General features: G+C 55.2%; 10 protein-coding genes across 11 annotated transcripts; 5 read left to right on the top strand and 5 right to left on the bottom strand.

The window, feature by feature from the left end:
• Positions 1-131: 131 nt before the first annotated feature.
• PV09_06377 (uncharacterized protein) lies at positions 132-1,702 on the bottom strand. The gene is made up of 2 exons (XM_016360010.1): positions 1,282-1,702; positions 132-1,177 (listed from the first exon to the last, which is right to left on the bottom strand). The coding sequence occupies exons 1-2, from the start codon at positions 1,587-1,589 to the stop codon at positions 484-486; spliced, it is 1,002 nt and encodes a 333-aa protein (XP_016212092.1). The 5' UTR covers positions 1,590-1,702; the 3' UTR covers positions 132-483.
• A 1,062-nt stretch (positions 1,703-2,764) lies between these two features.
• On the top strand, positions 2,765-4,878 carry PV09_06376 (malate dehydrogenase, NAD-dependent). The gene is made up of 5 exons (XM_016360009.1): positions 2,765-2,954; positions 3,266-3,424; positions 3,515-3,623; positions 3,679-3,773; positions 3,911-4,878. The coding sequence occupies exons 1-5, from the start codon at positions 2,889-2,891 to the stop codon at positions 4,505-4,507; spliced, it is 1,026 nt and encodes a 341-aa protein (XP_016212091.1). The 5' UTR covers positions 2,765-2,888; the 3' UTR covers positions 4,508-4,878.
• A 481-nt stretch (positions 4,879-5,359) lies between these two features.
• Positions 5,360-5,875, top strand: PV09_06375 (uncharacterized protein; the record flags this gene model as incomplete). The annotated part of the gene is made up of 1 exon (XM_016360008.1): positions 5,360-5,875. The coding sequence occupies one exon, from the start codon at positions 5,360-5,362 to the stop codon at positions 5,873-5,875; it is 516 nt and encodes a 171-aa protein (XP_016212090.1).
• A 58-nt stretch (positions 5,876-5,933) lies between these two features.
• On the top strand, positions 5,934-6,542 carry PV09_06374 (uncharacterized protein; the record flags this gene model as incomplete). Its single annotated transcript, XM_016360007.1, has 1 exon — positions 5,934-6,542. One exon carries the CDS (start codon positions 5,934-5,936, stop codon positions 6,540-6,542), a length of 609 nt encoding a protein of 202 aa, XP_016212089.1.
• A 946-nt stretch (positions 6,543-7,488) lies between these two features.
• Positions 7,489-8,951, top strand: PV09_06372. 2 transcript variants are annotated; one of them, XM_016360005.1, is made up of 2 exons: positions 7,489-7,780; positions 8,083-8,951. In XM_016360005.1, exon 2 carries the CDS (start codon positions 8,139-8,141, stop codon positions 8,913-8,915), a length of 777 nt encoding a protein of 258 aa, XP_016212087.1. In that variant the 5' UTR covers positions 7,489-7,780; positions 8,083-8,138; the 3' UTR covers positions 8,916-8,951. The 2 variants fall into 2 exon arrangements, with proteins under 2 accessions (XP_016212087.1, XP_016212086.1); XM_016360004.1 differs by having other exon boundaries at positions 7,985-8,951.
• PV09_06373 (uncharacterized protein) lies at positions 7,543-7,854 on the bottom strand (the record flags this gene model as incomplete). The annotated part of the gene is made up of 1 exon (XM_016360006.1): positions 7,543-7,854. One exon carries the CDS (start codon positions 7,852-7,854, stop codon positions 7,543-7,545), a length of 312 nt encoding a protein of 103 aa, XP_016212088.1.
• A 206-nt stretch (positions 8,952-9,157) lies between the features above and the next one.
• PV09_06371 (uncharacterized protein) lies at positions 9,158-12,408 on the top strand. Its single transcript, XM_016360003.1, has 3 exons — positions 9,158-11,343; positions 11,419-11,991; positions 12,055-12,408. Exons 1-3 carry the CDS (start codon positions 9,184-9,186, stop codon positions 12,187-12,189), a joined length of 2,868 nt encoding a protein of 955 aa, XP_016212085.1. The 5' UTR covers positions 9,158-9,183; the 3' UTR covers positions 12,190-12,408.
• Positions 12,267-13,922, bottom strand: PV09_06370 (isocitrate dehydrogenase, NAD-dependent). Its single transcript, XM_016360002.1, has one exon. It carries the CDS (start codon positions 13,703-13,705, stop codon positions 12,524-12,526), a length of 1,182 nt encoding a protein of 393 aa, XP_016212084.1. The 5' UTR covers positions 13,706-13,922; the 3' UTR covers positions 12,267-12,523.
• A 73-nt stretch (positions 13,923-13,995) lies between these two features.
• Positions 13,996-15,644, bottom strand: PV09_06369 (uncharacterized protein). The gene has a single exon (XM_016360001.1). The coding sequence runs from the start codon at positions 14,937-14,939 to the stop codon at positions 14,490-14,492; it is 450 nt and encodes a 149-aa protein (XP_016212083.1). The 5' UTR covers positions 14,940-15,644; the 3' UTR covers positions 13,996-14,489.
• Positions 15,645-18,268: 2,624 nt separating this feature from the next.
• PV09_06368 (uncharacterized protein) lies at positions 18,269-18,965 on the bottom strand (the record flags this gene model as incomplete). The annotated part of the gene is made up of 2 exons (XM_016360000.1): positions 18,269-18,874; positions 18,924-18,965. 2 exons carry the CDS (start codon positions 18,963-18,965, stop codon positions 18,548-18,550), a joined length of 369 nt encoding a protein of 122 aa, XP_016212082.1. The 3' UTR covers positions 18,269-18,547.
• Between the last annotated feature and the right edge of the window lie 346 nt (positions 18,966-19,311).

Raw genomic sequence — 19,311 nt, 5'->3', positions numbered from 1 at the left:
AAATCATCTTCTCGAACAGTTTAAAGGACCGATCCCACAATCACTTAGGAGCTACCACCACGAAAAATGTAACATGGCGCAAGGAGAGTTAGTGCTAGACGCGACATACGCATGATGCTTTGCAAAAGTCAGAAAATTTATCCCATTACGGTGTAAGGCGCGTATTCCGCGGTCCCAATCGGAGGTCCTATGATGGGTATCATTCGTACGGGATCATGCCTCAGCTTGAATGAGCTGGCGGAAAAAAAGCAGCTATTGAATTAGGGGAGAAAAGAACGCTCCATGCAAACTCGCCTCAAAAGCACTATCCAAAACCCGAATCAAAAGCGCAGCAGCGATGACTAGTCCCATTTCGGTCTGCCGGGTATCACACGCTCGTAAACGCGAGATCAAGCGTGAATTTCGACCACCAAGAAAAGACGACGAATCGTAGGGAATCACAGATTAACAAATAAGTCCAGGATAGCCAGTGGTGCTGGCCTATTAGCCAGCGTCTCTCTCTGTTCCTCCAAGAACACCGCTTTCTCTTCTTCTCTTCTCCTCCCTTTCTCTTTCTTTGGTCGCTGGATCCCACTCCATCTCCTGCAACTCAAGTAAGGGCGTGCTACTTGCAGCTAGTTCGGACGTCCTCCGCTCAGCAGACAGCTCGCTGATACGCCTGTTCTTTTTGTCTTTTGACTCATGCCCAGCAGCACTGTCGAATCCGCCGGCTGAGTCGCGGGTGCCATGTGCTGTGCTTTCTCCATGCACCTCGTGAACGGCATTTTCTTCTTGATTTCGTTTCCGTCGTCTATGCAGACAGAATCCCACAAGGCCGACGAACAGAGCGATCGCTACGATGACGCCTACGACTATACCCGCGATGACGCCACCACCTAAGCTGGAAGTCGATTGCGAGCCTGGCGTAGATGTGGACGATGCACCTGATGAGCCAGAATTTTGTGATGGCTTCTTTGATGAAGATGTTGCTCCTGACGATGCGGCGAAGCCATCATAGGCATAAGCATACACCTGAGCGTTGAAATCCGTGGCTGTGAGTACTGTAGAAGTGACTATCGCGCTGCTGTTATACTCTGTTACAAGTATGGCGCTACTGAAGATACCGGAGTAGCAAGTCGCGCCAGAGGCGGGCCGGTTGTCTGGAGCGTTAGCGGTGAGACTGAGGCCCTCGAAGCCGCTGTGATTGTAACGCAATGTTAGTAATCTACTCCTTTCCACATATGTTCCATCTGTGCGCGCATAGAGAAGCGTAACAGAGCGCGATATATCGGCGCCACGTACTCAGGACAGCAAGCTATATACCCCGCAGGACTAGCAAAGGCAGTTTGCGTCTGATATCCCGAAGGACAGACCAGAGGGCTGAACGCAACCTGTGAGGAAGATTGTAGCCACTGACTAGCATAGCACGATGTTGCTGTAATACCATTGGCAGGCGTGAGCGGGTTCATCCATATCTGATTCTGATCAATCTGCAACATCATGAACTGTGTTGCGCATGCGGCCGGCGGTGTAAATGTGGTTGTGAGAGGCGGAAATACTGGAACGGCGGCCGTCCCAGACGTCACCGTCGCTGTCTCCATGTTTGCCATATCCCGACGATGACTGGCGACGAACGAGGGTATGGAGCAAAGAAGAAGTGCGTGGACAAGGATGGTCAACAGAAAGCGCACGAGAGAGGCCTACTCCCGGCCTTTACCTGATGAGCATCGTTCGATGGTGAAAAGAGCGAGACGACAGCGCTACGAAGTTTTTAACGATGACTGCTTGCTCGCTAGCGGCGATTTTGGGGGCCGATCGTGCAGGGCGAGCGTTCACCTAACTCACCAAGTCTCACTCCTGCATTTCCAGGGTGCGTGATGGGTGAGTTGCAGTGATACCCCCCGTTCTGGGGAACCTTTTTCCCAGGCCATAGAGCAGGGGAGTGTCCAGCCACGGGTGCGAGAGAAGACGGCAGCGAATCGCGCACGACCACATCGAGTCCGCTGCTTCATCCGGCAATGGAACCAACCATCCTGGCTTTGCCAACGACGCCGTATTGGCACAAGCGGCGGACACGAAAGGACCTTCACGACCCCCGTCAGCTGTCGCAGGCATGGGGAAATGCTAGGTACTCCAGAACTTATGTCAGTTGGGTGAATGCCATGCCAGGCATTTGAGATTGCTGCACACGACCGGCAGTGCTCCTAGTCCCAATGGTGCAATCACTCTTGTTCCGCTCGAAAGCCTTGGAGAAGCTTGAAATCATAGAGTTTCGACAACTCGCCTCCACACGAGGTTGGTATAAGGCCACCACTTCCTTCGTAAAGTGATCAATGTGGCGCCGTTAGATAGACCCAACAGAGCAATGGGAATGTCCAAGATCATGACGCTGAAGGGTCTTGCTCTCTGGAGCACGTTGATTGAATACGCTCGCTTGGTATCCGTCATTTAACCATCGCTATCAACGGGAATGATGGAGAGAGTCTTGAGAAAGAAAGGCTTCGGTCGCCGCGACGGGTACAGAAGCGGGGAAGCGGCCAGTGTACTGGGCCGGTATGAGAAGTGCTGGCCCGTGATTTAAAATTCTGCCAGCGCTCCGTCGGCTGACCATGCTGTCGGCGCTATGCCGAGCTCGGAGGCGCCGGGGCACCGGAGGTTAGTGGGGGATGCGCTAAACTTTGGTGGGCTCGGGCAGTGGGCGGGTGACCCACAGAAGATTCTGCCCGCTGCTGGGTTTTGTCGGCGATGGAGGTGTTTGGCGTTTGTTGCTGATGCTTGTGCTTGTGCTTGTGCTTGGCTCTTCCTGCTTCCAACCTTGGCCATTGCTCCGAATCTTTCCATCCATCTACAACAAACTCCGCTCTATACCCCAATTCCATTTCCATTCCGTCGTCTCGCAATCAGTCAAAATGTCTTTCGCACGCCAGGTCTTCGCCCAGGTCCAGCGACGGACCTTCTCCGCTTCTGCTCGCCAGGTAAGTCCGTTTCGTCACCACGCTGGTTCCAGCGGGCGGGAACGAGGCTGTATGTAGCTGCACACAGTCCATAGGAGAAAACAGTGCAATTGATGCTTCATCGCCTTGTCCCCGATCTTCTGCAGCTTCATTGATGCTTTTCATCCTTTGATGCCACCAATTGTTGTCTCAGCAAAGCTGTTCGTTGGTCCAGCGGAAAAATGCCTCGTCTGCCCAACTCGTTCCTCTTCATCCAGGTGTTCGGTATCCAGCTGGGAGACTGAACAGAACTCATTGGAAAGAAACCCAATGCTGACTAGTCGACTTCCTAGAACTCCAAGGTTGCCGTCCTCGGCGCTGCCGGTGGTATTGGCCAGCCGCTGTCGCTGCTGCTCAAGCTCAATCCCCGCGTCAGCGAACTCGCCCTCTATGATATCCGCATGGCCCCTGGCGTCGCCGCAGACGTCTCTCACATCAACACTAAGAGCAAGGTCAGCTATACCATATGAAGTTGATGGCGGCGATGATATATCATCATTGGACCGTCAATCAGCTGGACTTCACGCTGACGAAGAATGTAGGTTGTCGGCTACGACCCAACACCTTCGGGCCTGAGGGAGTGCTTGACTGGCGCTGAGATTGTCCTCATCCCAGCCGGCGTGCCTCGCAAGCCAGGCATGACCCGTGATGGTATGTCGCTCAATAAACATGTCCCCGCTAATCTTGATGCTGATATATCGGGCAGATCTCTTCAACACCAATGCCTCCATCGTCCGCGACCTCGCCAAGGCCGCAGCTGAGCATTCACCGGAAGCTAACATGCTGATCATCTCGAACCCTGTAAGTCCAATCGCGCAACTTCCCGTCAGCGCTAGCTCCCATTCCGTTGAGCAGACTTGAAGAGAATGGGAAAAAAAGAGCAAAAAAGACGGTCGCACAATGAGCGAGCTATGCATTGCTAATGTACTATGTTACAGGTGAACTCGACCGTGCCAATTACTGCCGAAGTCTTCAAGGCCAAGGGTGTGTACAACCCGAAGAGGCTGTTCGGCGTGACCACTCTCGACGTCGTCCGTGCCTCGCGCTTCATCTCTGAGATCAAGGGAACCGACCCAGCAACGGAGAACATCACCGTCGTTGGTGGTCATTCCGGCCAGACCATCGTGCCTCTTCTGTCACAGTCCGGCAACAAACTTGAGGGCGAGGCTCTGGACAAGTACATTCACCGTGTGCAATTTGGTGGTGATGAAGTCGTACAGGCCAAGGGTGGCGCAGGTAGTGCAACCCTTTCCATGGCAATGGCGGGCGCACGCTTCGCCGAGTCATTGCTCAAGGCCGCACAGGGCGAGAAGGGTGTTCTTGAGCCCACGTTTGTGGACTCGCCGCTGTACAAGGACCGTGGCTGCGACTTCTTCGCGTCGCTGGTCGAGTTGGGCCCCAACGGCGTGGAGAAGATCCACCCAGTTGGCAAGATCACCGACTACGAGCAGAAGCTTCTCGACGTCTGCCTTGGCGACCTGGCGAAGAACATTACCAAGGGTGTCGAGTGGGCGCGGGCCAACCCAGGCAACTAAGCTGCTTGCTAGCCAAAGCTGCTGGGGGGTTTCGGGAGCCCTTGCGTGTGAGCTGACGGGCGCAGGGAAAGACAAAAACGGAATTACCTCACTGGACGGGAGATTAGATAGATTTTCTCATCTGTCGTTTCACGACTGCTACTGATGCCGATTCAGCTGCATGTGTGTGGACGTTACTGCTGCATATGTATGCGTGTGAATGGGCCTGTGGGTCGCGAGCGTGTTGTGCTGTACTTACGGGGGGGGGTTGCTGTGGACTATATATGGCTGAGGCCAGAACGTCAAACTCTTTGTCTTTTGGCGTCCAGCCTATATACATGTAGTATAACCTTATAGTGTAGCCCTCCAACTTTCTCTCCTGTGTCTTGATACCATTTTCTCATGTGTTCGATGCGTTCGGTCTGTTGCAAAATTGTGCGTACTATGACGAGCGTCAATTGAGTTGGCAGAAAGGGTAACCTGGAGAAAGCCCTTTTGGGGGAATATTTGCATCGTCACGAAACAAAAACATGGTCTAGATGCTAAATGGGAGTTGTGGTCGTGCACACGACGTCGCTCGCGCGAAACAGTTCTGTAGGCTTGAGCTGGTTTATCCAAATGTGGCAGCGGGCTTGATTCCGCACGAGCAAACTTCATGACAGACAACTCCCCGTTCTTCGACCCAATTTTCACGATCAAGATGTCTGTCTAGTTGACGATGCCACGGATTATGTGGCTGAAGCCGGTACGCGTTTCCCTCCCTCTCTCGCCGTCGGACCAATTGGCCCTCCTAGCCAGCTCCACCCGTCGTATACTTCACCTCCGCGTCCGAATCCCCATCCCATGCAAGGCTACTACCGAAAGTGCGCAAGCATGTCCGCCTCCGTCGCTCCGTCGCTCTACCTGCTCCCCGTCCTCCCGCGAAACCTGCACAAGTACCTGCCCATCCTACGCTGGAAGTACCCGCTCGTCCAAGCGCCCAAGCAGCTGCCGCACGAGTTCTTCTTCTACGCCGCCCGCCGCAGCGAAGCGCCTCTCAGTGTCCCTGCACGTCGCTTCCGCCGTCTAGCCGCAATCAACCGCGCTTTGCTCCTGCTTCAGGTCTTCGTCTGGGGCCCGTTGTACCTCGACAATTGGGACGTGGGGACTGGGTCGGCCAAGATCCCCGGGACGACCGTGAAGCTGCCGCTGCCGGAGATCAAGGGTTGGAAGGGCGAGGAGCGGGAGACTGTCTGGGCCGTCACCAAGGAGAGAGCACGACGCAGGCTCGAGACGGAGCGCGTGGATGCGCTGGGAAACGTGCATAGAGTGTATTACGATCCGAGCCCCGGCAGCATCGTAGACGTGACCTTCGACGAGCAGTACGAGTACCTAGGAGAGGTGTGGTGAAGACGACATCGTCGCCCGCGACGCGAACCGAGGACAAAGTCGAAACGTGCTTTGAATCATGACAGTCACGGAGCTCGCGCTGCTGAAGCTGAGCAGCGCCGATGGTTCGCTGTCCGAGCACGTCCGGGCGCAGCTGCTCAAGGCGAAGCAGGCCATGGAGAGCTTCTCCGGCCACAGATTCTATTATCTGCAGCAGATAGAGGAGCCGAGCTTGATCTACGTGCTCGGCGAATGGGCTTCACTTCATCAGCACTACGCCGAGTTCATACCTTCGGCGCCAAATCAGGCCGTCCTGGAGGCGCTCAGGAACGACGTAACCGTCGTTTGGCTAAGCCATCTGGACGTTCCCGTCAGCGACATCGAGCTCGCAGCACCAGTCATGTCCCTGGGGCGGCATTTCGTAGCCGCGAAGAAGCGCAAGGACTTCGAGGCCTGCTTTGCGGCCCAGAAGAAGTTCCTCCAGGAATTTGTCACAGAGGGCGATGTGGCCGGTGGTTGGAAGCTGGAAGAAGACAGGGAGAACGATGAGTTTGTGTTGTTCGCTCCGTGGCGTGCGATCGAACAGCACGCCGCCTTCGCGAGCACGGACGGATTCAAGCACTATGTCAGAATCAAGGACTATATCGTTGATGCGGACATCAAGCATGTAAAGTTGCTCGAGCTTTGACGTTCAGCGATCACAGAAAGACATGATAGTTTTGGCGCACTGTGCCTGGCGGACGTGGCACGGGCTACTTAGACGAGAAAGATGGCCGCGAGCACATGTTCTCGACTCTCCGAGAGCATTTTCGCTGAGATTGGTCGCTATCAACTAGCGACAAACGATAACAATTAGGTATCATAAATCCATAGCGTAAGAAAAGAATATGACAAGCCCCACTCAGACTTCACGCGCTCGAACGAAGCAAAGTGGAAATCGAAAGTGCCTCGAACGGCTTTCAACACTCAAGAGCTAGTACCGATATGTCCCCGCGGGTCTCGTGTGTTTGCCAATGATATACCACGCGTGTATCACGCCTGCAAATCTGCCATCAGTATCTCTCAAGCTCAACTCCGCTGCACCCAGAATGGTGGCCCAAGGAGAGGGGTCGGGAAGACATACCAGGCAACCATCCAAGTATCGTCAGCAGAACGTTGATCCAAAAGTCGCAGCCGCAGCCATGCTTCAAAAGCACGGCGAGAGGCGGCACGAACAGCGCCAGGAAGTAGAGGCACATATCGCTCTGTCGGTGTTGAAGACGGCGTGTTAGCAAGCAGAGCCAGACGTAGCACGGGCCGAGGGATGGCGTCGGATCTTACCGTTGACGAAGGTGCGTTTCTCGACATGTTTGCGGGAGGCTCTTTTTCTTTTTGACGGCGCTGAGAGATAGCTTTCGGGTCTGTCGGCGTGAAGGGCTTTCGAAGAGCAAAAGGCTTGAATCTGATGTGTGACAGCTGCGACGTTGTTCGGTGGCAGGTGTCTTTATAAGCTTTTCATGTTCCCCAGTGTCGGCGCACATGCAGGGACAAAACACCAGCCTGATGACGTCGGCCCGCTCGAATTCCTTGGCTACAGCCTTGCACGGTCTGAAGGCGCAGCGGTTCGCATCCTCGCTCGTTTAAAAACGTGTTCGCTTGCCGATCCTTGGGCAAGGGGCTCCTCGGACGTTTTCCAGGCGTTTGGTTTCTCATTGGTCTCCTCGTCCCTTCTCTGCAGCGCTGGCGAAGCTCTGTAGCGAACGCGCCACACTGCGAACGTTACCACTTGCGTGGAGGACGTGCTGTGTCATGAACGCGAATGCGAAACCTCTACAGGTGGCGAACAGACACAGATTTGTGGGCCTTGCGCTGAAGCGCTTCGTGTTCAGCTCAATTTTTGGATCCTGAGAACGAAACAGCACTTCAACGCTCCGTGAAAAAGAAAAGGTATGTGTGCTTCCACGCAACCGAATATAGACGCTTTGAGAGCGACGGCGCGCCCGTCGTGATGTCCGCGCCATATGAAAAGTCCATTCTGCCACTTCCCTCTACTCGTCTCCCTGTATATGGCAGAAGGAGGAGCGTAGGCCTCGTGGTGAAGGAGCCCCCTTTGTGTGTGCCAAGGTATACAACTTCTGACTGGACGAGAAGGCAGCAAGCCAGCCTAATCCCCCACTTGGACGGCATCTGCCACATCACCAAGCATACGTCCCCAACATCGAGCGTAACAAAGCTTATATCAATATTAGGTATAAATTTCTCTTCTCTCTGAACTCGAACCTCAACGTATCTCGGTCCCTCAGGTATGCAACACGAAGATGGCAGGGAAGGCGTGCGGCACTCGGCCAAGAGGCGCAGATTGTCCCCCACAATGGATCTGTGGAGAAAGGAAGCAACGACGTCCTGTCTACTGTTTCGCTTGCCACGAGAAGTCCGAGACGTGATTTACGGTCATTTCTTCCACGAAAACTGCGCCCAGATCGTCAAGGCCGGCGGCATGGACGCTTTGAAGCTCGACTGCGCTGTCAAAGTCCTTCGCGCCGTCGACGAGAATGGTCGCGTGCAGCGCGAGGCCACGGAGCTGTATTTTCGTACGCGAACGTTGGTCTTCGACTCGCCCGGCTGCGTGAGCGAGTTTCACACCACCGTCGAGCGAATGAAGCTGCGGTCTTTTGACGTGTACGGTGAACTGCGCCAGGTCGAGATCGTGGGTTGGCTGCCGATACGAACGGTTGCCGTCGAGGACCCGCTGTTCCAGTGGGCGTGGACAAGAAATTTTGTGCGTGCCTGCATCAAGCATCTGACGCAGTGCACGCGATTGAACACGGTCAAGATATGTCTGGATGCCGAGCATTTCCACCTCGAGGACGTGAGGCCGATATTTGGTCGGGTTGATGGTCAGATCTTGTTCGAGATCATCGTAGACGAAAAGATCGAGAAGAAGTGCCTTCCGGGAACCACGGGCTCGCTGCGACGGCTCGCTGATGTTGATAAGGTTCTCGCGAGGATTGGAAGGACAGGCACATGGAAGGACGTGAGCCCAGAGTTAGAGGACACCAAGGAAGAGAGGGGTTTCCATTGATATATTTCACTTCCCTTGCGATATGATGATGTTATGTGCGTTCATTTCAACCACAATTGTGGCTTTACTTTGCGTATCAACAAATACTTTGATTACTCTTATCTCTTCCACTCTTCTTTCGCGGGCCTCTTATGCATCGTGCGAGTGACCCGACCGAATGCCACAGTCCCTGCTGAGTCATCACACGAAATTCGCGTTTTTAGTCTACACGTACGAGACGCCAAAAAAAAGTTCTCCACCAAGAGGCGGAAGCACAAATGACAAAAAAATGGCCGAAGCCCTGATATCGTATTTCCGAAGGACTCTGCCGGAGGACCTCGTCGTCGTGCTGGAACCGCACATTGCGAATCTCGAAAGTGCAAATTTTCAGGCCGTGTTCCAGGATCCGCTATGCAGTCGGCTGCTGGGCCGCACCCCAGGCGAGGAGACGGCGTATGAGACGACCAAAGCGTGGAACGACTACATATTCGACCGACTCGAGGGTTTGCTGGCTAAAAGGAGCGACGAGCCGAACTCCGATAAGACAAGTTCCCCAAAGTACTTGCAGCACTTCTTTTTCATCGTTGCTGTCGCAGCGCTAGGCGCTTTCGTGCAAAGTAACGTAACTGGACCTCCGCTGCCATTTTCGCCGAGGAAGATCCTCCTCCCAAATGGTGTTGGAGAAGATGCTAAAGCTACTGCTCAAGTTCGACGGCGCCTGCTCGACTCCTTGAAGCTGGATGGAGAAGCGCCGTACCGCTTGACGCCTCATGTCGAGCTACTAAGCCTCGCGGATTCAATCTTGACGTGCCCCCCCGTGTTGAAGAATGTTCCCGCAGCTCGTTGGGCTCATCTGAGAGTAGACTTCATGCACCAGCGAATTCTATCAGAGACCTCGCCCACGCTGGAGAAAGACATTTATGACGAGCTCGAAGCGGTGAGGAAGCTCATCGCGCAGGACGGATCAAAAGACGCCCTTGTCACCTTCATGTTGGAGTCGGCTACTATACACACTCATCATGGACATGACAAACTTGCAAGGGAAGCGTTGCAGACGGCCACGCAGAAGCGACACTTCGAGTTTGCGATCACGGGTCTTCTTGGGAAGCGGACGAAGTTCCAACAGAAAGATACGAGCCAGCTTGTCGTGCTTGCGAAGAGCGTGGATGACGTAGAAGAGCCGTCTTCGGAGGCGGCCGACCAAAATGAAGAGCAGGTTCCGAAGGAGAAGCAGGCTCTTCCGCAGCAGATTGACCTGAACGACGATACCTTGCTCGAAAGGATTTCGTTTGCGAAAAGAGAAGCCGTTGCGGGCGAGCAAGACCCAAGCAAGGCAGCTTCAATCACGGTTGTCCAGGACGAAGACAGCTTGCCGGCGAGCTTGGCCGGTCTTGACCCAGAGAAGCAACCGCAGCTGAACCCGCTCGATTCGATTATCCTGCTTTCGACCGCTGCATCGATAACGAACACGAACCCCGCCGACGGCCTGACCCGCGAAGAGACCGCTCCGTACGCGACGCGCGTTCTGGAAGGCGGGAGCTCAAACTGGCAAGTCTACACGCAAGCGTTGTTGTTGCGCAGCCGCATCGAAGGTTATAAGGCGCGGACTGTCGAGCGCGGACTGCTCCAGTTGCAGGCGCTGGTGGACCAAGTCATCGCCGACACGGGCTCCTCTGAGGACAGCGGCGAGGACAAGCCAACCACGTTCTTGCCCAAAGCCACAGAGGCCGAATCGGCCCCGGCCAGCCAGAGGCTGCTCTACGTCTACGCTCTTTGCTCGCCTACGCGGTGGGAACTCGAGGCGGAGCTCGCTGCGCGGTGGGTAAACCTGGGAGGTCTGCGCTCTGCCCTCGAAATTTATGAGCGGTTGGAGATGTGGGCCGAAGCGGCTCTGTGTTGGGCGGCGACTGAACGTGACGACAAAGCGCGCAGGCTCACAAGGAAGCAGCTCTTCCATGCCACGTCCGGTAACGATGAAGATGTGGATGAAGATACGGAGACGTGGTCTGGACCTGCTCGTGACCCCCCGCCGTCGGACGCGCCGCGGCTGTATTGCATCCTTGGTGATTTGGACAAAGACCCTTCGATGTACGAAACAGCGTGGGCGGTGTCTAACGAGAGGTATTCGCGAGCACAGCGCTCCATCGGGAGGTACTATTACGGTCTGAAAGACTACGCAAAGGCCTCTCTTGCTTTCACGAAGTCACTGAAGGTCAAGCCGCTCGATCACGGAACGTGGTTTGCACTAGGCTGTGTCCTGCTTGAGCTAGAACAGTTCAAGAGGGCGGTCGAAGCGTTTTCACGAGCCGTGCAGCTTGAGCACGACGACGCTGAGAGCTGGAGCAACATGGCCGCTGCCTTGCTCAACCTACCACCTGATGAGAGCCCGGTCGACCTTCACGAAGTGGAGCAACAGGCTCCTGCCTTAGACGAGGAGGAACCCCCAACTGTACGTTTTCCTTCGATCGCCAAGTGTGAGAAGAAAAAAAAAAAAAGAGACCACATGCTAACCACCAGCACAAAGTCACAAGCCCCCGACCCGCACAAGAACCGCTTCGCCGCGCTCAAGGCCCTCAAACAGGCCGCCCGCCTGAAGCGCGACAACCACCGCATCTGGGACAACCTGCTCACGGTCGCGGCGTCTTTGACGCCGCCGTCCTGGTCCGACGTGCTCACGGCGCAGACGCGGATCATCGACCTGCGGGGCCCCGTCGACGGCGAGAAATGCGTCGACGTCGCCATCCTCTCCGCGCTGGTGAATCACGTCATGACCTCGCACGACCCGGGGTCCGTCTCCGGGCCCGGGTTCCCCAGGATGGTGGTCCAGCTGGTGGAGAAGAAGGTGGTCCCCCTCGTGACGGCGAGCGCGGACCTGTGGAGGCTCGTCGGCAAGGTGGCCCTGTGGCGCGGCAACCCGGGCAAAGCGCTCGAGGCGCAGGAGAAGGCCTGGCGATGCGTCGTCAGCCAGCCCGGGTGGGAGCACGGCACCGAGGCGACGTGGGACCGCGTGGTGGACGCGACGGTCGAGCTTGTCGGCGCGTACGAGAGCCTGGGGATGAGGGTCAAGACCGACGGGCTGGGCGCTGACGGAGAGGCGGTAAGTTCTCCTTTGACCCCTTTCGTGCTGTTCCTGGACCGAGCGCTGACTTTGATGCGTTAGGTCGTCGCGAAGGACTGGAAGTTCAAGGCTCGAAGCGCCATCCGGGGCATCAAAGGACGAGGGAAGGACAGCTGGGAAGGAACGAAAGGCTGGGACAGGCTAGACGAGGCGTTGGAGGGTCTTAAAGGCGCATAGAGCCAACGGGTCCATCTGCAGAGCTGATTGTGTAAGAAAACGAACAGGAAGAGGGGAGGGAGGGGGAAGAAGGAGAATAATTTAGAGCTTTTTCTCTTTGCCATTTGCTACTACATGCTTTACGTCGGGGACGAAAAGAAAACATCGGAGGGAAAAAAAATATTCTGAGAGAGAGAGATGTCATGTAACGTCTAAATGATGAGTACTCCCTAGCCTGCGCTATCCTCAGTCCTATCCGTCCATTTGACGGCATTCTGCCGCTGATCATACCTCTAATGGTACATATATGTACACTTTGCCAAAAATGACGACGACCCTTGATCCGGATAGCTCTTTACAAAGCCTTGCACACGGCCTCGGCGTACTCTGCCGTCTTGGCCTTACCGCCCAAGTCTCCCGTGATCGTCTTGCCCTCGGCCAGCACCTTGAAGATGGCAGCCTCGATCTTGTTGGCGTGCTCCGTCAGGCCCATATGTCTCAACATCATGATCGAGGACAGCAGCAGGGCGGTTGGGTTGGCAAGACCCTTTCCGGCGATATCAGGCGCGGAGCCGTGGACGGCCTCGAAGATGGAGCACTCGTCGCCAATGTTACCGGACGGCGTGAGGCCCAGGCCGCCGATCAGTCCGGCGCACATGTCGGACAGGATGTCACCGTAAAGGTTTGGCATGACGAGCACCTTGTCGTTGTAAGGGATCGGATCCGTGACCATCTTCAGGCATGTGTTGTCCAGCAGCTCGGCGTCGAACTCAATGTCCGGGTAGTCTTTTGCGATCTCCCTCGCGACGCTGAGGAACAGGCCATCCGACATCTTCATGATGGTGGCCTTGTGCACAGCGCGCACCTTCTTGCGGCCAATATCTCGTGCGTGCTGGAAAGCGAAGCGGATCACGCGCTCGCAAGCTTCTCTGGTGATGAGCTTGATGGACTGCACCACGCCGTCGACGACGACGTGCTCGATGCCGGAGTACTCGCCCTCGGTGTTCTCACGGATCAGGACCGTGTCCACGTTGTCGTACGGGGTCTTGAATCCCGCAATGCTTCGGCAGGGCCGCAGATTCGCAAATAGGTTGAAGGTACGTCGAAGCGTCAGGTTTAAACTCACGTGGCCCTTGCCAATGGGTGTGGCAAGCGGGCCCTTGAGCGCGACGTAGTTTCTTGTCACGCTCTCGATGGCCTCATCTGGGATGACGGTCTTGCCGTCCTTCAGCCGCGGCGTCACGTCCACGGTCTCCCACTTGATGGGCACCCCAGCGGCGCTGTAGATGTCCTTGACGGATTGCGAGATCTCCGGACCGATACCGTCACCCTCAATCAGTGTCACGGTGTACTTGCCATCATTGCCCTTGGTTCCCTTGAACTTGGCTACCTTCTCGTCGGCCTGCGTGGAGACGGAGCGGCGGGCTGAAGCTGCATGAACGGCGGCGTACGAAGCGGACGGCGAGACGCGAGGAGCGGCGGCGGCGCAGCGAGGAATTGCACGTGCCAATTGCGGCCGCAGAAGAAGGCTCGACATGGTTGCTGGCCGATTGAGTCGTTGTCAGGAGCGGCGGTGTCGAGATAAAAGGTGGTAAAGGATGACGGGTTGGCTGGTGTGTAACTGGTGTGGAAGCTGTTTCTGCTCTATCTCTTGGGCCTCAAAGCTTCGCAGACCAATCACGCTTCGGCAAGAGAACTCGGGACATTTGGCCTGTGAAAATCCCGCACGCTCCAATCTTAACCATAACAAATTTTCACGCGGGCAAGGGTTCCAACTTTTTCTGTTCACAAAAATTTTTTCTCGAGAAAAGAAAAAGTGCAACTCATGCGAATTATTCTTAACAACCTGATGGTCGGGGGCAGTTTCGAATGCCATGCACTAAAATCCGTTTCGTATCAAGTCGGCGGTGACAAAACCTGGTCTTAGGATGACGTCGTAATCTTGCACAAGATCAATCTACATCTTTTCTACCTCTTTCACACAGCATCAAAGGCAGCAGCAAGCAAGAAGTATAAGTCATGAAGTACAAGAGGAGAAGGAACATTCAGTCACAGGTTGCAAAATAAAGAGGTAGTCTTGATAAGAAAAATCGCATTGTAGGCATTACCACTTCCTAGCATCTTCGCATTGTGTTCTCTCGATTTCCGTATCCATACACATTATTCAGTATCCCGTACAAGTGTTGATTCTTCATGCTGAAATGATGTGATTCTGCTTCATGAGCGAGTATCGGACAGTTATTTGCGCAGTGTCCTGGCAATTCAACTTTCTCTTTTCATATCCGGTTCATACCCCGATGTCGAGCGAATGAACGATTGCTTTATAGCAAACCAGCGACCGCAAGAGCGCCAGCCAGCACACCCGCTGCGGCGGTCTGTCTTGCTCCACCGGCCGATGAGCTGGCAGAGCTGGCCGCACTAGAAGCCGCGCTGGCTGCCGAGCTGGCCGCGCTGGACATTGCGCTGGATGCGCTAGAACCCGCAGACGCAGCTTGGCTTGCTGCAGAGCTCTGAACGGATGAGGCGCTGGCGGAAGCACCTGAGATGGCGGAGCTGATGCTTGAGGCTGCGCTACCCGTAGCGGTAGAGGCGGCGCTGTGCAGACTTCCAATGTCTGAGGTAAGGCTGCTGATGACGCTGGCAGCGTCAGAGGCGATAGAAGCGCCGGCCGAGTTCACGTTAGAAAGGATCGAGCCGACAGCATCTTGGGTTGTGGTCTGAGCAGAGCCCAAGGCGGCAAGGGTCGTGAGGAGGACAGTCTGGAAGCGCATATTGACGTTGGGATTGTTAGATGGTTTGAAGTGAGTTGTGTGTTCTCGTTTGTGAGTGATAGGTTGGTTGGTTGGAAAGACTGAAGCATTTGAGCAGGTGGTGTGCAGCAGGTTATATAGAGGAGCATGGCAGATGACGCCAGAGAAATGGCGTTCTACAGGTTACAATACCCACTCGCCTGTCGCCCAGGCCCAACAGTTCCCGTTTCTGCCAACCACCAACCACGGCTGTCACTTGTGACGTAAACTTGCCCGTTGCACAGCCTCGTGCGTAGACTCTTGTCTTGACCTGGCCGTTATTGGTTCGGGATCAACTTGAGTAACCTGCAAGTATCCAGTACCTGACCTGCTAAGGCAAAGGACTTCTGCAAGGGTCTCCCGCATTACCCGGTTGCTGTGTGAATCCTCTGTGTAGCTGGATCGGAGCATTATGCATGAACGAGTTTGCGTAACATGTTTACTGAAACTGTTCTTCGTTGACTTTCGAGCTTGCTATGTGACGCGTAGTTCGATTATGCCCACAGAACTTGGTAGCAGCAATCCTTCTCATTTCTTCACTGCCTTTCGGGCAACGCAAGCGCCGCCTGACCGGCCACGAAGACATTTGAAACCAAGCTTTGCGTCTCTAGATGGAAAAAACATGGCAGAAGGGCGAACCATTGCCAAAGCGTGTCGAGACAAGCTCTGCAAACTCCTTGTGAGGCTCCTCCACGCAACACTAGTCTTAGCGTGGTCGATCAAACCACACGATGCTTCGATCGGCCAATTGCAGACCAGGAGCTACGCCGTGTACGGAAACCTGATGATGGCAATGATGCTTGGGATGAAGTGCACCCCACAAAAAATTCCGATTCCACCTTGGAATGCAAAAAGCGGGGCCCGATCTTAAAACCACGAATGGTGAGGAGCCTCATCGTGCGTCCGGCACGCGATCCTGTTTTCTTGCTGGCCCACCATTCGGGCCTACTCCAATGCCTATGATGGGATTGTGACAACACATTTATATCAGTGCACGAAGAAACATCCGCAGCTCACGGGCCCTTGGACCTGCTTGGTTTGTCCCATTGGCCTCGACATCCGAGTGCTCTGTCGTCCTCTCCCACGGCATCGAGGATGATACATGTCGTTAACAAGGCCTTAGCACCTGCGGTTTCCTGTGATCTCATGCCACGCCCGCTACGACGCGAGTCTGCTCGAGAACAGCTAGGCTTGCCTTCGGTCGTGTGCGTTAACAAACATGGTGGGAAGGATCCGATCCATCGGCGTCGAGGAAAACGTAGGGAGCTTCCACACACGTCATTGGCAGCGTCTAACACAGGGTTACGCACAGCACGTCCATTTGCGGAAGTGGGAACGCCGAGTCTGGTAGCCTGTACAAGTGTCGTACATCAGGAATGATGCCAGCGTCGTGTCCGATGCGCGCTGATTCAATGTGTGGCGAATGCTGCCGTCATTGGGCGAGCTTTGCAGCCTGCGCTTTGGATCTCGAATCTCAACCCTCTTGGCGCCATAGAAGAAGATGAACTCTGCCTTTGCACAGCCACGAGATGTGGCGAGGGCATCTTGGCGTTGGCTCTGATACTGTGCAGAACTATGGGGACACGCACGAAAGGCGAGGCCGCGTGGATTGCAGATCTTCAAAGGGCAAAGGACATGAGTAAGGGACTGTGTAAAGGGGTCTGGCGGTGGCAAGGAAGGTCTCCATGCAGTGGAGCGATTCAAGAAGACAAAATTGACTGCGTGCCCGTTAAGTTCCGGCTGTCGTGCCACAGTCGATTTGAAATCCAAGCCTCTGGAGCACCGGTAACCAATGTCTGAGAGCTGTATTATTCTGACGGGTCAGCCGTGAAGACGGAGATTTCACATTTTCCATGACCGCTTGCTCGGGGCCACAAAGGAAAAAGGCTGCGTCTCAAGGTCAAGTACATCCGTCATCACACACAAATCACACAGTATATACATCACGTGCTCCGCAAAGCCCTGCCACTGTTGCAAAGATTTTCTATTCCGGGAGCGTCTCAGAGAAATCGACTCTGTTTTGAAGGTAGACTTGGGCGGAACTTTGGAATCGTGACGAACAGCCAGTCGGCGCACGTACTGTTTTGCATTGCGTTGCGGCTGCGCAGTTTCTTCCTATTGGTGCTTCTCGACATGGTCGAGTCGTCGATAGACTGAGGGCCGTGTTTTCTTCTAAGCTCTGCCTTTCACAAGTGGAGACAAATTATGCAGCGGTTCAATGGAACATGCTGAATTTGCTTGGCACATGTGATGCCACCGTCCGGGGACGCTTTCTGTGCATCCGCTCCAAACAGGCCGTCCGCGACCGCGAGTAGAGAAACAAGAAGAGCTCGAACAATGGGAACGGTTCCTGATACAAATGTGCATGCGAGAGGAGGCTCAAGAGAGATGGAAGCGCAGACTCGTCGGCCAAAAAGGACTAAGAAGGACAGAGAAGCTGGGCGCGCCATTCCCGCATTTCAAAGCTTTTCGAATGCATTTACCCCTCACTCTGCACCACGTTACAAACAAAGCAACCCAGCCAGAGTTTAGCAGTGGTAACTGAGCAGTAGCTGCAGCGCCTCAGGTTTGCAGAAGGGCCACGGCTGTGAACAAAAGGAAAAGCCAACATCCAATTCCGGGCTGGCGTAGCTCTGGGTCGGCTATCGATCGCTTACAGGGAATAAATACTTGGACGAGACGGCCTGCTCAAAACGGCCACCACGGCCTTGCGGGCGGGACCACGGCATCTCGCTTACGGAGAAAGTAGGACGAGATTCATCGGGGTTGTTGCATGGTGCAGAGCTTAACAATCGGTCTTTGGTGCGAGCGGGGCAACAGATGCTGTTTGAGGCTCCTTTTCGCAGCAAGTACAATTACGGAGTCAGTCGTGGGGAAACACTCACGGGCTGGCCCAAAGCCAACGTCGGGCGGTTTTGGTGCTGAGAACACGCCATTGGAGGGGAAAATTGGGCCGCCTCTCGCTGCTTGAAGATACCGAGCCTGCGTGCCGGATTTCTTTTCGAACAGCGGTTCGCTTAGGCCACAATAATAATGCGCTTTTAGCGAATGCTCACTAGTTCAGCTCACTCAACACTACTGGAGGCCCGAAAGGTACGCAGAGCGCAAACACGGGGGGGTTCGTCATCGATGGGCCCGGGCCTCGCATGGCCTAGCCGCGGGACGTACAGCGCAGGCGACCCGTCGAGCCAAATACTCTGCCTCGACCGGAAATGCTACTGTGTCATCGAAGCTTCTCGTCGGGGGGGAGTGAGTGTTTGAGTTTTGCACAAGCCCTGTAAGCCATGGCCTTTCTGCCCAAACGGCAGACTGCGCCAGATGAAAATGGCACATGGCAACCGTTCCTGGTTCCTACCAACGTAGCGACCTATGCTAGGTCCGGGCTCTGCAAGTGTCGACCTAGGTTTGGGTCCTCGTCTTCGTTACCGACCACGGGGCGTCGAGACTGCCCGTCGTCGTCGTCGTCGTCGTCGTCGTGGTCATGGTCGTTGCTGTTCGTATCAGAGCATCCCGCGCGTCTAGGTCACAGCGGGCCCTTCCAAAAGCTGCAAGGCACCGCCAATCCCGCCAGGCCTGGAACGAGGCTTTTCTCACAGTGAGATTGGGCACTTCCATCGTCTCTGCTGTGTCCATTGTTGACGAGTGTCCCCTGCGGCTGGTTCTACAAGCACGCCTGATTTGGCAACGCATCCAGCAGACTCAGTGAAGTGTCCGTCAAATGATTCTCGAACAGGCTCTCCGACGTTTGCGGGTGGTGAGACGGAGTCCGCTGGCGTCCAGACCGCCCTTGCTTGCCCGTCATCAGCGAGGTTGCTCGACCAGGCAAAAAGCATCCGTGGACGTGGGGCAACGACGGCTCGAGTAGCACGCTCGAAGAAGAACGCATGCTTGTTTTTCTGAGACTTGCAGCGACGAATCTTGCGCAGAACAGCAGTAGCAGCAGCAGCAGCAGCAGCAGCAGCCTACGACGGCCTTGAACGAGTGGCCGGGCGTGATATGCTCCGACATGGCGCTATGCCTCAACCCAGGGCGCACACGGCAGAGGGATCACCGGCCCGGGAAGAAAAAGAAACTCGCACGCGGTTCCAGCAGGTTGGGAGGCCCATTCGGAGCTTTCCATTTGATCGCAAGATCGAGCTCTGCGTTAATCGACAAGTCGCTAAGCGTCACATCCCGGAGCCTTGTTTGTTTTCACGCAAGCCTCCAGGCCTCCGGCTGGCGAGCGGAACGGACTGGTGCTGTGCCGCATGCTCGCAAACAGCTCGCCCACAAAGGCGGCACGATATGCGACGTCTGTTTAAAAATGAACACCCCCAGCAGCAGTCCGCCCGTCCACCCGCGTAAGACGATTCTC

This window comes from Verruconis gallopava (genome assembly GCF_000836295.1).
Source record: "Verruconis gallopava strain CBS 43764 unplaced genomic scaffold supercont1.22, whole genome shotgun sequence".
NCBI classification, from domain to species: domain Eukaryota; kingdom Fungi; phylum Ascomycota; class Dothideomycetes; order Venturiales; family Sympoventuriaceae; genus Verruconis; species Verruconis gallopava.
This window is presented reverse-complemented; position numbering and strand designations above follow the sequence as displayed.